The 13,900-nt window shown below is 45.6% G+C and overlaps 1 protein-coding gene across 1 annotated transcript; it reads right to left on the bottom strand.

The window, feature by feature from the left end:
• Positions 1–8,875: 8,875 nt before the first annotated feature.
• LOC131889495 (uncharacterized) lies at positions 8,876–9,658 on the bottom strand. The gene has a single exon (XM_059238610.1). It carries the CDS (start codon positions 9,656–9,658, stop codon positions 8,876–8,878), a length of 783 nt encoding a protein of 260 aa, XP_059094593.1.
• Positions 9,659–13,900: the final 4,242 nt, after the last annotated feature.

Genomic DNA, 13,900 nt, shown 5'->3' with positions numbered 1-13,900 from the left:
TGAAGGCGTCTACTATTGAAAAAGTGAATATTTTACCCAGTCGCAATTCAAAATAAGTGCTCACGAAACCACGTGGGGGTCTCCCATTGTCGAAGTTGATGAGTCCTATGCAAGGGGGGCGCGTTCGGCTTGTTATGGCTTACAATTCGCCAGATGTCGTTCCAAACGCCTACATGGGCAGAACAAGGGATGTTCGTGTTCACAATGATTGCCATCCAGTCAATCCAGGGCCGGTGGGAACGATTTATGGAATATCAAAGCCAAGCAACCGCCAATCGAGTGAGTCAGGCGAAGAGCTAGACCCGGTCTGTAAGCTTTCGTTTTCATGGACAACACTGGTGGGTGGGAAACGGGCGGGAGAACGGCAATAAGGGGCTTGGATTGTCTTGAAGGGTGGGCCTCAAAGTGCAGAGGATCGATCATGGCCGTATTTGTCGGCAAGGGCAGAATGACGGCTATGACCACAAAGTAATAGGCGGCCAAGAATCTGTAGGGGGGATGATGCAGTTGCCTCTGATCTGATCTAAATTGAATCAGTCTTTGGATGAGGTAAAGTAATCATCCGCCACTTGCTTGACGAGCTCAAGCCATGTTCACGGCAGGGATGTGGTCATCTACTGCTTGAGCAACCGTAAAGTAAGAGTAGTACCGTGGCATCTCACGATTGATAAATGGATCAAGGCCGGGCAAAGGACTCGTTCATGTGTGAACAGGTACATGAGAAGGAAAACAGTGGAAAGACATTCAAACGGTCGATTGGTTTTGGCACCGATTGACACACCCAAACGTCTCACAACTAGGGCACATGTTTGAATTAATCCTTGATTTACCGCTCTGATTCTTGCGTCCTTCTCGAGCACTGAATGATTGTTTTGCCCATGTAGCAAGACGTCATCAGCGTTATCAACAACTGAACTCGATGAAGACACCCACCGAATTTGAAGAGGCCAGCCCACTGGGCAGCCGAAGCAGCCTGAAAAGAAAGCTCCCCCCTTGGCCTGGTCCTATTGTAGGACGGAGTCGGAACCCGGGAAGAAGTCTGAACAACCAGTCCAATGTCGACCGGTTGCATTATGAATTTTCTATCTCGTGTCAGCTGAAATACAATTTCCTTTTCCGATGGCAATTGAATAAGATTATCCAACACAACAACACGCTGTAAGTTCTTTCCTGATATTAAGGTTTGCACGCTTTATAAGTAGTATATCTGTTAGGTCTACCATCTCTTAGCTAGTAAACGGAAATCATTACACCATGTTCACGGCAGGGATGTGGTTCACTTTGCTGCTTGAGCAACCGTAAAGTAAAGAGCAGTACCGTGGCATCTCACGATTGATAAATGGATCAAGGCCGGGTAAAGGACTCGTTCATGTGTGAACAGGTACATGAGAAGGGAAACAGTGGAAAGACATTCAAACGGTCGTTTGGTTTTGGCACCGATTGACACACCCAAACGTCTCACAACTAGGGCACATGTTGAATTAATCCTCGATTTACTGCTCTGATTCTGGCGTCCTTCTCGAGCACTGAATGATTGTTTTGCCCATGTAGCAAGACGTCATCAGCGTTATCAGCAGCTGAACTCGATGTAAGACACCCACCGAATTTGAAGAGGCTAGCCCACTGGGCAGCCGAAGCAGCCTGAAAAGAAAGCGCCCCCCTTGGTCCTATGTCTTTCATCGGAAATACCACAGGTCAGGTGATGATACACCCCTGGTGCATGAATTTTCGGAGAGATTCAGAGGGAGGCTGGAGATTCTTTTTTGGTAGAGGTCCCAAACCGGAGAAGAAGAACTCTGGAAGCTTTGATTGAAAATCACATTCTGCGGGGATCCCATATCATGTCTGATGGTTGGGCTGTTTACGCAAACATTGAGCAAATTCAAGGTGGGATTTATACCCATTCAGTCATCATTCACGAGGACAATTTCGTTGACCCTACTGATGAATCTATTCCCACCCAGAACGTTGAAAACATGTAGATGCGCATGAAAAGAAAGCTGAAGAGGCAATGTGGGACATCTCGAGCCCTCTTTTTGAGCTATCTAATCGAATTTCAATGGAGATGTGCCCATAAAGATCAACCAGTCTTTTCAGCTTTCCTTTCATGCGTATCTGATAAATATCCGTTGTAACTTGCAAATTAATATTACCATGCAAATAACACCTCCCTAATCCGCACAATAAAAACTAATTAGACCTTGGTGTAGCATTTCCAAATATCTTAGGGTCCCTCTGCCATGACCCACCCTCACCTCCCATCAAGCTGAACGATACTTTGCCCCCTTCCAAGGCAAGGCGCGCGCTTTCCAGGTCCGTGATACTAAAGGTCTACTGGTTGGCCTTCCCAACCGGATGCTTCTCAACTGGTCATACAAAGTGGAAAAGGAGGAGAACCAACCGTTTCACTTGCAACGAATTCCATTGGTGACGGGACGAGTGCGGATTAAGACAAATGAGGATCTTCCAACTCCCCATGGAATGTACGAATGGGAAGCGCATGGCCTGCTGGAGGCATGTCTGATCATGGAACGCTCGACGGGCAGATTTCTCCGTAATCCGAGTTGTGGTCGACAACTTGGGGAGAACACATGTCGGAAACCAAGGACTCCAAGGAAGGCCTGAAGGCATTTCTGAAGAGGCTCTTCAAAGAAGATGGCTTCTTTTTCATTCCTTCTCAGTAAAATCCTTTTAATACAAATAAATAAACGATTTCCAGACAAAACTTTGTCCTCTTCACTTGAGGATAATAGTAGGGGAGTGACGGTAGTGGACTTTCTGGGTACGAAATTGGGATAAATAAATGGCCCATCTCTGCCTCCTGGTCGTTTTCTGGAGCTACACATGGGTTAAAAGTCTTGTCTATTATTTTTGCGATTCGGTTTTAACTCGAGCTTGGATTATCCCTAATCCAAGTTCACCTACTAGCTCCGATACAACATGATACACTGCAGGGAATGGAAAATTAGTCCCGATACTACATTCCCTCTGTGCCGATTCCGGTGCTAAGCGAGCCCGGAAACACGTTTTCACACGTTCAATAAAAGCTCTGATCAACCTTAAGCTCTGGTGATTATTCCTTCTTCGTGGCCTCAAAGGCCGTCGGGAGGTCGGTCAGCTAGTCTGTGATTCACCTACCACCCTAAATGTACTTAATGATGCGCATGTGGCACCCAAATATAAATTGCCTTATTGAAATATATAATAAATGTATTATAATTTGTTGCGCAATGGTGATGGGGTTTCCCCACAAAAACCCTAACGGCCCTTTGCGACCAACCCCTTGCGAGCCACCACTTACCAGTACCATCTTGCGACCATCAAAAGAATGCATCCATATGACCCACAACTTACCAGTACCCGCTCGCGACATAGATCGCGTAGAATTCATAAAAGGTGTAAAGTGTGAATAATAAATCAGTTCAACTCCAAATCTTATCGAGTAAAGACGTGTTTTATTTACTCGATAATTATTATTGCTAATAACGCTCACGACCTGCCCCCCTATGGCAGTCATTCACTCAGACGGGGATGAGACTCCCAATGGAGATCCCTCCCCGGATCACGTGTTGGTGGCCGACATGACCGACGACGACGAAGACCTTACCGCGCGCGACGCCTGAAGATGAGAGGAAGCCGATGGACGAACAGCTCATACGTGAGCAGGAGGAGCAACGCATCACTCCCGAAGCCCTTCAACCGCCGCTACTGCTGTCACCCCCTCGCGACGCTCTAGCTGATCCCGAATACCAACGGCAACTCGCCCTGAAAAAAGCAGAGGAGGAAGCCAACTTCCTCCACTACTTCCGAGACCAGAATAATCAGCAGGGACAAGCCCAGGCCGGATCCCTCGCGATCAACACTAATGAAAAGTCCGTACAGCCCAAAACGGGACCTCCAGTTCGCGACCCTAAACTAGGACCCGCGATCTTGATAGAGAAATCCATCAACGGCAACACACAGACGTGGGGGGCGTCGGCTTACCGCAGCCCGGTAACTTGACCTTGACCTCAACTAGGCTCCCAAACCTCAAGGTAGAACATCTCACTTTCAGATGTGACACAAGAGTGCCTGAACTTGTATTCTTACATTAAATACTGTCCATACGCAGGCAAGGTAATACTAACATCTCTTGAGCAAATATGAATCGTTGACAGTATTTGTTCCGTCCACCAGCCAGGGGTGAAAGGTCCTGACTTATTGAATTCCCGTGGTGAACGGAAACATGGAACTCTTGACCTAAACACTAGGTAGAAATACCTTGATAGCTCTCCGAGATGGAGAACATCATATCAGGATGATGTACTTGAATGTGCACGGAACATACTCCCCCCCCTTGGCCTTATGCAATAAGCCAACACAAACTGGGTATAGGGGGCAAACAAGGGCCCAATAAAGGACAAAGGGGCAATGAGCAACAGCTGAAAGGTAACTGGTATTACACATTTTTTTTAACATGAAAATATTTACAATTCTGAGAAAGAAAAGATGCAGCGGGGAAGGGCAAGAGCACATGGGAAGGCATGAACTTTAATTTACTTTAACCTTGCTAGGCAGCTGGTTACTTTACCTTGTGTCATTGCTCGTAAATTATGCTAATGCTACCATCCTCTGAGCACGTGGGCTCAAGTTTCCAAAACTTGGCGCTATTCCCTGCAGTGGTATTTCTTCCTGTGCTTGCCTTTCTTGTGGTGACTCTGTCTGCGTTTGCTTCTTACCTTTTCTACACCGACTTCTCGTCCAGACAACCAGCCCTATAAGGCTAACAACTGCCCCTGATAAAAGCAATATCCTTTCCCAAGTATTGTTCCTAGGTACTCTAAGGATTAAATCTTCTACCGCTATTGGATTAGTTTGGTTCAGTTGGAGATCATGTATGTGGCTTACTTCTTCTTTGTTCAACAAACTGTTTGCATCGTACTCTTGTTCTGGTTGGATGAACTGCTTTTCCCTTGGTCCCGGACTCAACTGCCCCAAACTTGGTAAAAGTTGGTGTTACCTTCACATCCCTCCAGATGAGCTATGAACGTCCCTTGGGGAATCTGTTTGCTACTACGGTTTCCCGTGCATTTGAGGTATAGTGTGGCTTGTTGAGGGTGGTGAAGAAGAAACGTGAATGGGTCAACTTGCACTGCTGCTGGGTATTTTCCCACAGTGTCCACTCCACAGACACCTCTGTCAATTCCTCGCCCAGCCAACAAACTTGCCGCACAATCATCCTTGAACTGTTTCTGGAGTGTGTTAATCCAACACAAGAATTTTTCTTTTACTTGTATACACTTGTTGAATTCATCTTCCGACATACTTGTATACAGGGTTAGCTCGTTGTTCATTGCGAAGTAAGGAGGTAATATCAGTTGAGTGACCGTGCCATGTGTCCCAATGCAGAAGGGCAACGTGTGGATTTTGTACAGTTCCAGCCTATTTTTCTGATTGCCTATGGGCACATGGATAAGGATGCTCATTGCGTGATGGTCTTCCAATATCGAGAAGGGCATTTTAAAAATGTCTTTGACGTTCCGGAGAAAGACTTCCTGTTCTTGCCTTTTCAGCTTTCCATTCATCCTGTTGATGGCTCAAAGGTGGGCTTCCTTTGGAATTAGGGTTGGGTGCAGAACTTGAATGTAGAGATCCTCTACTTGATGTATGAGGCTTCGATGATCTTCTACCAACTTTTCAATGATCTGATCTGTGCGAATTAAGAAGGCGTCTAGGTGCTCGTCTTGTGTATTTTCGCCAATCAGTCTGTGGTTCTCTTGGACAGCCTTTTCGAAATGGGCTACGCCTACTTGTTCATCATGGACTGCATTCTCGATCCTTTCGATGTGGTGGGCCAATGTCTTTTCATTATCATATGATCCTCCGGTGTGGAATAAGTTGGCAATCTCTTCCGCAGCAAAAGTGAGTGCTCCCCCTATCGCGAAGACTCCCATGGTTGCAAACAATCGCTTTTTCCATGTGGTCAAGGGACTTTTCGAAAAAGGTTCCAAGCGCTCATCCTCGTTCTTCAGTCGCAAATAGATGCCCTTACATTTATCAAATGCACTGTTCAATTTGACTGCAAATTTCTTCTTTTATCGGGCATCCTGATCCTTGCGTTGAGGGGGCTTGGCTAGGCCTTGTGTGCTCTGTTCTCTCATTTGCTTGATGATTCCACACCATTTTTGTACTTTGTCCGTCAGATGAGTTATTTCCGTCCAGTGGATGGAGAATAAGAGGTGGCCAATGGATATTCCCTTGTACGTGATCCCTAAATGTTCCATCATGTAGGGTTTTCCAATTCTGGTTATTCTTGGGTTATTTTCCAGGATGGATCCGTTTCTTGCGATATCTGGTAAACCTTTCAGCACTGAAGGAGACGTAGAACTAGTGTGTGAGCCCACTGCGGCTCCAAGGGCTAATAGCAGTATGGTTCCCGCCAGTGCGAACGTGGAGAATTTTCTTGGGGTTTTACTGTTCTCCCTCTTCTCGTGGTTCTCGTTCCGGCTTCAAAGGCAGGTTCTGCTTCTTTCAGCACGGGTGTGTTTGCGGAGGCACCTTTTTCTTTTTGACCATCTGGCTTCCTTCCTTGGGGTATATCCCGCTCGGCTCGACTGACTCCATCTTCTGGGATGTCTTCCTCTAATTGGTACACATGTTCTACATCTCTTTTAACCAAGCTTTTCTCGGTATTAAGGGTCACCACTCTCACTTCTCCATCTGGTCCTGGATGGACTTTTATCACTCTTGCCAATGGCCATTGCCGTGTTTGCACTTTTCCCAGAGGTTTCAGGAACACTATTCTCCCTTCTATTAATGGTGGTGAAGATCTTCCAAATGGCCTTGGCGTTTGAAGATGGGCTAAGCATTCTTGTTTCCACCTGGCTTCAAAACGTTTCATTACCTGTTGTTGATGTTTGTATGCTTTTTGGAAGGGTACTCCTTGATGGGGCTCTCGTTCAGGGGGCATTGAGGTAATTGGTTTTCCAATCAGAAAGTGTGCTGGGGTAAGAGGTTCAAGCGAGGTTGGGTCATCATGCAGGGCGGAGATTGGTCTGGAATTTTTGATGCCCTCAATTTGGATGATTGCCGTTTCCATTTCTTGATCTACAAGCATGGCCGTGCCCATTGTTCCCCGCAAATGTGTCTTCACTGTCCTTACGAGGCGCTCCCAGGCTCCTCCATGGTGTGGAGTGTACGGCGGAATAAACTGCCATTGGATGTTCTTCTCCGTTAGCGTGGCCAAAAATTCTCCCGATTGCTGGAAACTCTTGGCATTGTCAGACATGAAAAGCAGTGGCAGTCCCCTCCTGGCGAATGGCCGTCAATGTCTCATTTGTGTTCAGTTTCTTGGTCATTTCCAGGTGGATTGCTCGAGTTGTCATGCACGTAAAAAGGAGTATGTACCTTTTTCTGGGGCTCTTCCTCCCTCTTGCTTGGTAAATTATGGCCCGGCTTAGTCAAGGCCAGTCCTGGAAAATGGGGGAAGGAACGTCACTCGTTGGGGAGGCAGTTGACTTGGTTGGCTTGTTGTCTGGGTGAACCAATCTCGGAAGCACTTGGGACAGTGAGCAATTGCAGTTCTCAAGGTCCTTCTGCCCCCCAGAATCCACACTTGTTGAAGAAGGTGTGCTTGGAGTTGATCCAACCCACAGCATGCTAAGTTTCGATGGTGGTGCTGAGTGAATGATTGGACCATTCGTGGTTTTCCAGGTAAGAGTGGTAGTTCTTTGGTGGGTTTATCTGCTAGCGCTAATCGCCCTCGCATGCAAATGATGCCTTGATTATTCACAAAGAGGTTGAATTTGTGAAATCTGTGCAATCGTGGCAGTGGTTCAAACGCGGTTAATTTGCTTTTCAGCTCAGGCCACTCTTCGGTTTGCTCCTGCTTTATCCATGTGTTCCTTGCTGCTAAACGTTGTGAGACTTTCCATGGTGGGGAAGAATTGCAATTAGGTAGACGGCGGGCGAACTTGAGCACGTAACATATAACACGTAACATATAACGTTCTCAAGGAACAAGTATGAATTGAACCTAGCTGGGTTCAGCACACCAAACAGGAGTTCCTTCTCCTGCTCCAACTCTAGTGTACAAAATTCATTTGATTGCATTTAGGCCATGTTCTTTCGTCCCACATGGGTCTCCTTTTTCCATTCCAATATGGCCTCTGGGACGGGCGTGGTGTAGTCCATTGAGCTGGCGGGTGGCCATTGCTTGGTGGCCAGCTCTGGGGGTCCTTCCCTCCAGAGTTTCTGGGCTGCTGGGGTGGCCAAACCTCATGAGGGTACGACAGCGGGATTGGACTTGGTATTTATGTACCTCCAATCTGACGGATTAGTGAGCTTCTGAATTTCTGTGACGCGGTTGGATACAAAAGTTTTTAGTTTTCCTGGCTTAGTATTGATCCAATGCAGGGCAATTGTTGAATCTGTATACATAGAACTTTGACAACGTTACGTGGTCCATGACATTCCGGACTCTTTGGTGTAGCGTTGCTCCAATTCGACAAGCCATCAATTCCAGTCTTGGTAACCATAAGGCTTTTGTTGGTGCCACTTTTGCTTTAGCGAGTAACAGGGTGACCCTTATGTTATTGCCCAGGACGCAACACGCATAGGCCTTTTTCGAGGCATCACAAAACATATGCAATTCCACCATCTGTTCCCGAGTTTTAAAGCCAATGTACGTCGGGAAATGCTGAGTCTGTTGGAGGGTCAATGTTTTTACAGCTTGAGACCACTGTTGCTGCATATCCATTGGAAGTTTGTCATCCCAACCAATATTTCCCTTTTTCCATATACTCTGCATGCATATTTTGAGAAGAATGGTTTGGGGGGCCACTAGGCCTAAAGGATCGAAGATTCCTGCGATTTTGGACAACACTGTACGCTTGGTTTAAACGGCATTGGGGTCCCACTTAATGGCTACCGAATGGAAATGATAGACTAACTCATCTGTGCTGGTGTGGAAGGACACGCCCAGGGCCTTTGCCTTTTGTTCATCTGGCTGGAGGTGTAGGAGAGCTTTTGGGTTAAGTTTCTCCTCCGGTATTGCGTTGCACACCTCTAAGCTATTGGAGTAGAACTTTGTGAGTGTGAAGCTTCCCTCTTGAAGCACTTCATTGACTTGGTCAAGCTTGGCCAGGGCTTGCATTGAGGATTCAGCAAAGATGAACACATCGTCGACATAAATGTCGTTTTTCAAGGTTTGACTGGCCATGGGATGGGAACTGCCATGCCTATTAGCTAGATCCTGGATCACTGCGTTAGCAAGGTATGGTGAACAGGCCAAGCCGAAAACTAGACTAGAGAATCGGCAGACTTGCACTGCTTGACTCTTGTCCTTCCGCCACAAGAACCGGACATAATCCCGATCTGTTGAAGCCAGTTGTATCTGGAGAAACATTTTAGAAATGTCTCCAGCAATGACCACTGGTTTTGATCGCATTTTGATCAGAATATCCAAAATGTCCTTCTGTAGTTTTGGGCCCACCAAGGTAGATTCGTTCAAGGAGGCCCCTTTATATACTGCGGATGCATTGAATACTATGCGAACAGACGTGGACAGAGATTCTTCTCTAATTACTGCTGAGTGCGGCAGATAGAACACTTCCTTGGGTTTCTTTACCTCCTCACTTGGCACTAGGTGAGCATAACCCTTCTCGAAGTACTCATTCATCGCTTTCTTATAGGCTGATGCAAATTCTTGGTTGAATTAGGGAAAAGGGACTACTACACACTGGGAAATCCGACGACTTTGTGATCTTTACAAGATACTGACATACATTTTTCAAACATTTCAATAAACCCAGTTCCGTGGACTATCGTTCATCCTGCACTTCATTTATCCATATCATATCAGGATGATGTACTCGATTGTGCACGGAACAGCATTTCCAAATTGTCAATCGTAACTCCATATGCAACCCTTTGCAATGCAAAAGCTCTCATCTGCCCTATAACATTAAACCGGTTTGAGAATGTTGCCCGAGCACTTTTTTTGGTCTAGCATTTGGGCTAACTTTTGGGTGGGTCCCTCTTTTTCAAAGCAAAAATCAACTCATTAACTGAATTATAACGACAATGACTATAAGTCCAATATATTCCATTTTACTTTAATTATTATAGTTTCTGAAAAATGTCATCTAACTCTTTTAAACCCTCATTTTTACCACTAACTTTCCTTGTTTCAACATCTTTTTGTTTACTTAGTGAAAAAAATTCTAGATTTTCGGATGACTTATTATTCTTTCTAATAAAATATTTTAGCTTATTTTCCAATCCATCAGATATAATTCGATATTTTTCAGCTTCTTGAGTTTTATCTAACATTTTTTTTTTTGGTTTGGTTTTTCACGGGCTTTTCTAACCGCTACAGGGAATGTAATCCCCAGTACTATTAAAATGAAAGGTTATAATTCGTCTATTTATTACCTTTCAATCTTTATATGATATTTGATCTACCAACGAATTAGAGTTGGCAGACCGAGCTAGTCCTTGAATGTAGGGTTGATCTGGAATGCTATCTAAAAATTTGTCCAGGTCTGACTTAAAAGATGCTACCGGATCAACAAGGCCTACGTATTCCCTACGAATATTAGAGGGAAGCAAATTAAACAATGAAGGAGCCCGAGAAAGAAGAGATGTGGACTTCATTGTTCGAACTAGCCTGGATTCTCGAGGGCTTGAAGATGCTCTCAAAACGCACATTAAGCCTCTACGGTCACTAGAATTGACCCTAAATCCTGGGTTGGGACAAAGCTCATGGATACTTTTGAAGACGTACAGTATCAGATACCTTTCGTACCTTCTCTGAACACTGTATAGTCCCAACTTTTTCTAGCCTCTCCCATATGAGAGCTCTCTCAATCCTGTGATGTTCCTAGTGAAACATCTTTGGACTTGCTCGACCTTTTGCAAACCTGCTGAACTCATTGGAGCCCAAATGGGTGAAGCATATTCAAGATGTGGCTGGACAATCGACTTGTACAGAGTTAGCATCGTGATGCTATCTCTGGACTTAAACGTGCGATATATCCAACCACACATTTGAAAAGCCTTACCCACCTTCAACTGGATATGCTCATGGAACTTTCCATTATTTTGGAGGACTACACCTAGATCTTTCATAGATGAGACCTGCTCAATATCTTTACCTCCATTATCTACGAGGTGAGTATTCAAAGGAGTGTGACCCAAATATCATTGAGCGGAATTTCATTCCGTTCAGGGCAATATTACTCTCAGTTACCCAAGAGTAGATTCAATCTAAGTCCTTTGTAAGGCTATTGGAATCTTGGCCATTCCTACCAGAAACTAACTTTGTATCGTCAGCATAAGAAGAGAGACTGGCAGTAATACAAAGCTTTTGAAGCGGGGCAACGAATATTGTAAACAAGAGGGGCCTAAGATCGAACCCTGGGGAACACCTGACTTGACATCATGTATGTCACTAAGAGATCCCTCAACCTTAACCAATTGCTTCCTACCAGAAATGAAACTTTTTAACCAATTGAGAACCTTGCCTTGGATCCCAATCTCATGGAGCCTGTTAACTAAAAGACCATGATCTACCTTGTCAAAGGCCTTGGCAAAGTCGAGATAAACGACATAAACTGATTCATGGCTCTCTAGTCCCTCAATAACCTGCTCAATATGTTCAATTAGTTGGGTAACCGTGCTAAAATGTGCTCGGAACCCATGCTGGCTAGGAGGAAGGACTTCATTGACCTCAAGAAATTCAACAAGTTTGGACTTCATGATCTCCTCAAACACCTTCGCAATATTCGAAGTGAGAGAAATCGGCCTGTAATTACTGGGGAGCGACTTATCTCCTCCTTTAAAACTTGGAACAACATGAGCTAACTTTAGTGAAGATGGAAACTTGCCCTGATCAAAGGTGCAAAGGTGTTTTTGTTTCAAATTGTCAAATTGTGTGGACATGTGATACAAAAACTGGGCAAAAACAGCTAGTTTTTTGTAGCACTTTATCAAATTGTTAAGACAAGTGATACAAAAACTGATCAAAACAGCGGTTTTCTGCACCACTTTAACAAATTGTGTGGACAAGTGATACAAATACTGATCTAAAACAGCGGGTTTTGTATCACCTTAGAAAATTGTTTGAACAAGTGATACAAAAACTGATCTAAAACAGCGGTTTTATGAATCAATTTGTCAAATTGTGTGGACAAGTGATATAAAAACTGATCGAAAACAGCGGGTTTTTGTATCACTTTATCTAATTTTTTGGACAAGTGATACAAAAACTGATCTAGAACAGCGGTTTTTTGGATCACTTTAATAAATTGTTTGGACAAGTGATACCAAAACTGAGCACAAGCAGTGGGTTTTTGAAACACTTTGTCAAGTTGTTTGGACAAGTGATACAAAAACTGATCTAAAACGAAGGGTTTTTTTGTGTCACTTTGTCAAATTTTGGACAAGTGATTCAAAAACTGAGCAAAAACAGCGGGTTTTTGTATCACTTTGTCAAATTGTTTGGACAAACAATTATACAAAAACTGATCTAAAACAGTTTCAGCCAGATCGGAGGTCGTTTAGGGGGACTCACAACGGAATCAAGTCGACCTCCGCTTAATACAGAGGCTAAAAACTGTACATATGACAACTTACTCGAACCTCTAAAATTGTTTGGACGAGTGATACAAAAACTGATCAAAAACAGCGGTTTTTTGTATCAATTTATAATATTGTTTGGACAAGTGAGACAAAAACTGATCTAAAACAGCGGGTTTTGTATCACCTTACTGATTGACTCGGGAGTCACGCAACCTGTGACTCGAGAGAAAGGAGGCAAAAGTTCAAGAGAGCAATAAACACTTCTGATTTAGATTTACTGAAGTGTTCGTGTCTACATTTTACTTCCGACTACGTCACGCTACGCCCCCACCATGCCCGATCCACAGGATGCCCAGGAGGCGTTGGCCGCCGCCCAGTTGGGCGCCAATGCACAGATTTCCGACGGCAAGAAAACGATCGCGGCACTGAAAGGAAGAGTGACGAAATTCGCCAACCGGGCCCAGGCCGCCCTCGATGCCGCCCAAGCACGCCCCCGATCCGTCGCCGCCGACTCTGCCGTCCTCCCTGACCTCAAGTCCATCAGCGACAACGTGCGCACTGTGATCGCCAAGGTCAATGACCGCTATGACGATTTCGTCGATGCATCAGTGGCCGCTCACATGGATGATTCCTCCCTCGAGTCCGACCGGGACACCGCCACTGATGAGATGGCCGCCAAGGCCGTCACCATACGCGAGCACATGGCCACCATGGAGGCCACGATCTCGGCCCAGAAAGTCGTCGAGTCCACCTCCATCGCCACGGCCACTACCAACGCCACGGTTAGGGCCACATCCGCAGCAGTGACCGCGCCCGTCCCCGCCAAGGCAAAGCTCCCCGACTTGAAACCGTTCCGGCTTTCACTCAAGTCGTCACCCACACAGTATGCCCTAAGGCGTGCAGGTTTCAAAGTGTATTTCGAATCATCCTCATTCCACTCATGGCCATTGGCCACTCAACAACAGATTTTCTACACTTCTCTTGATCCTGACTTGTCTGGCATCATCAGCACCGCCGCCAACGACGCCACTCCGGCCCTAGAAGCCGTCGACGGGAACCCCTCATTTCTCGACCTCCTGGATGCCAGGTTCGATGAGGACTTCCCCCTCTTCACTCGACGCGTGGACCTATTTGACTGAAGTCAACTCCCGGCTCAAGATTGGGATGCCTATTGGACGGCGTTCAACAAGTTGGCCGATCAGGCTGATCTCCCCGCTTTGTCGCCGGAACAGACCAGAGTGCAGCTCTTGGTCGCCGGCACGACTGACCTCGAGCTCAAACGTGAATTCCTAAAGCTCCACAACCCCACTCTACGCGATCTGCGAGTCGCCATCTCCAC

The sequence above is a fragment of the Tigriopus californicus genome, chromosome 10 (genome assembly GCF_007210705.1).
Source record: "Tigriopus californicus strain San Diego chromosome 10, Tcal_SD_v2.1, whole genome shotgun sequence".
NCBI classification, from domain to species: Eukaryota; Metazoa; Arthropoda; class Copepoda; order Harpacticoida; family Harpacticidae; genus Tigriopus; species Tigriopus californicus.
This window is presented reverse-complemented; position numbering and strand designations above follow the sequence as displayed.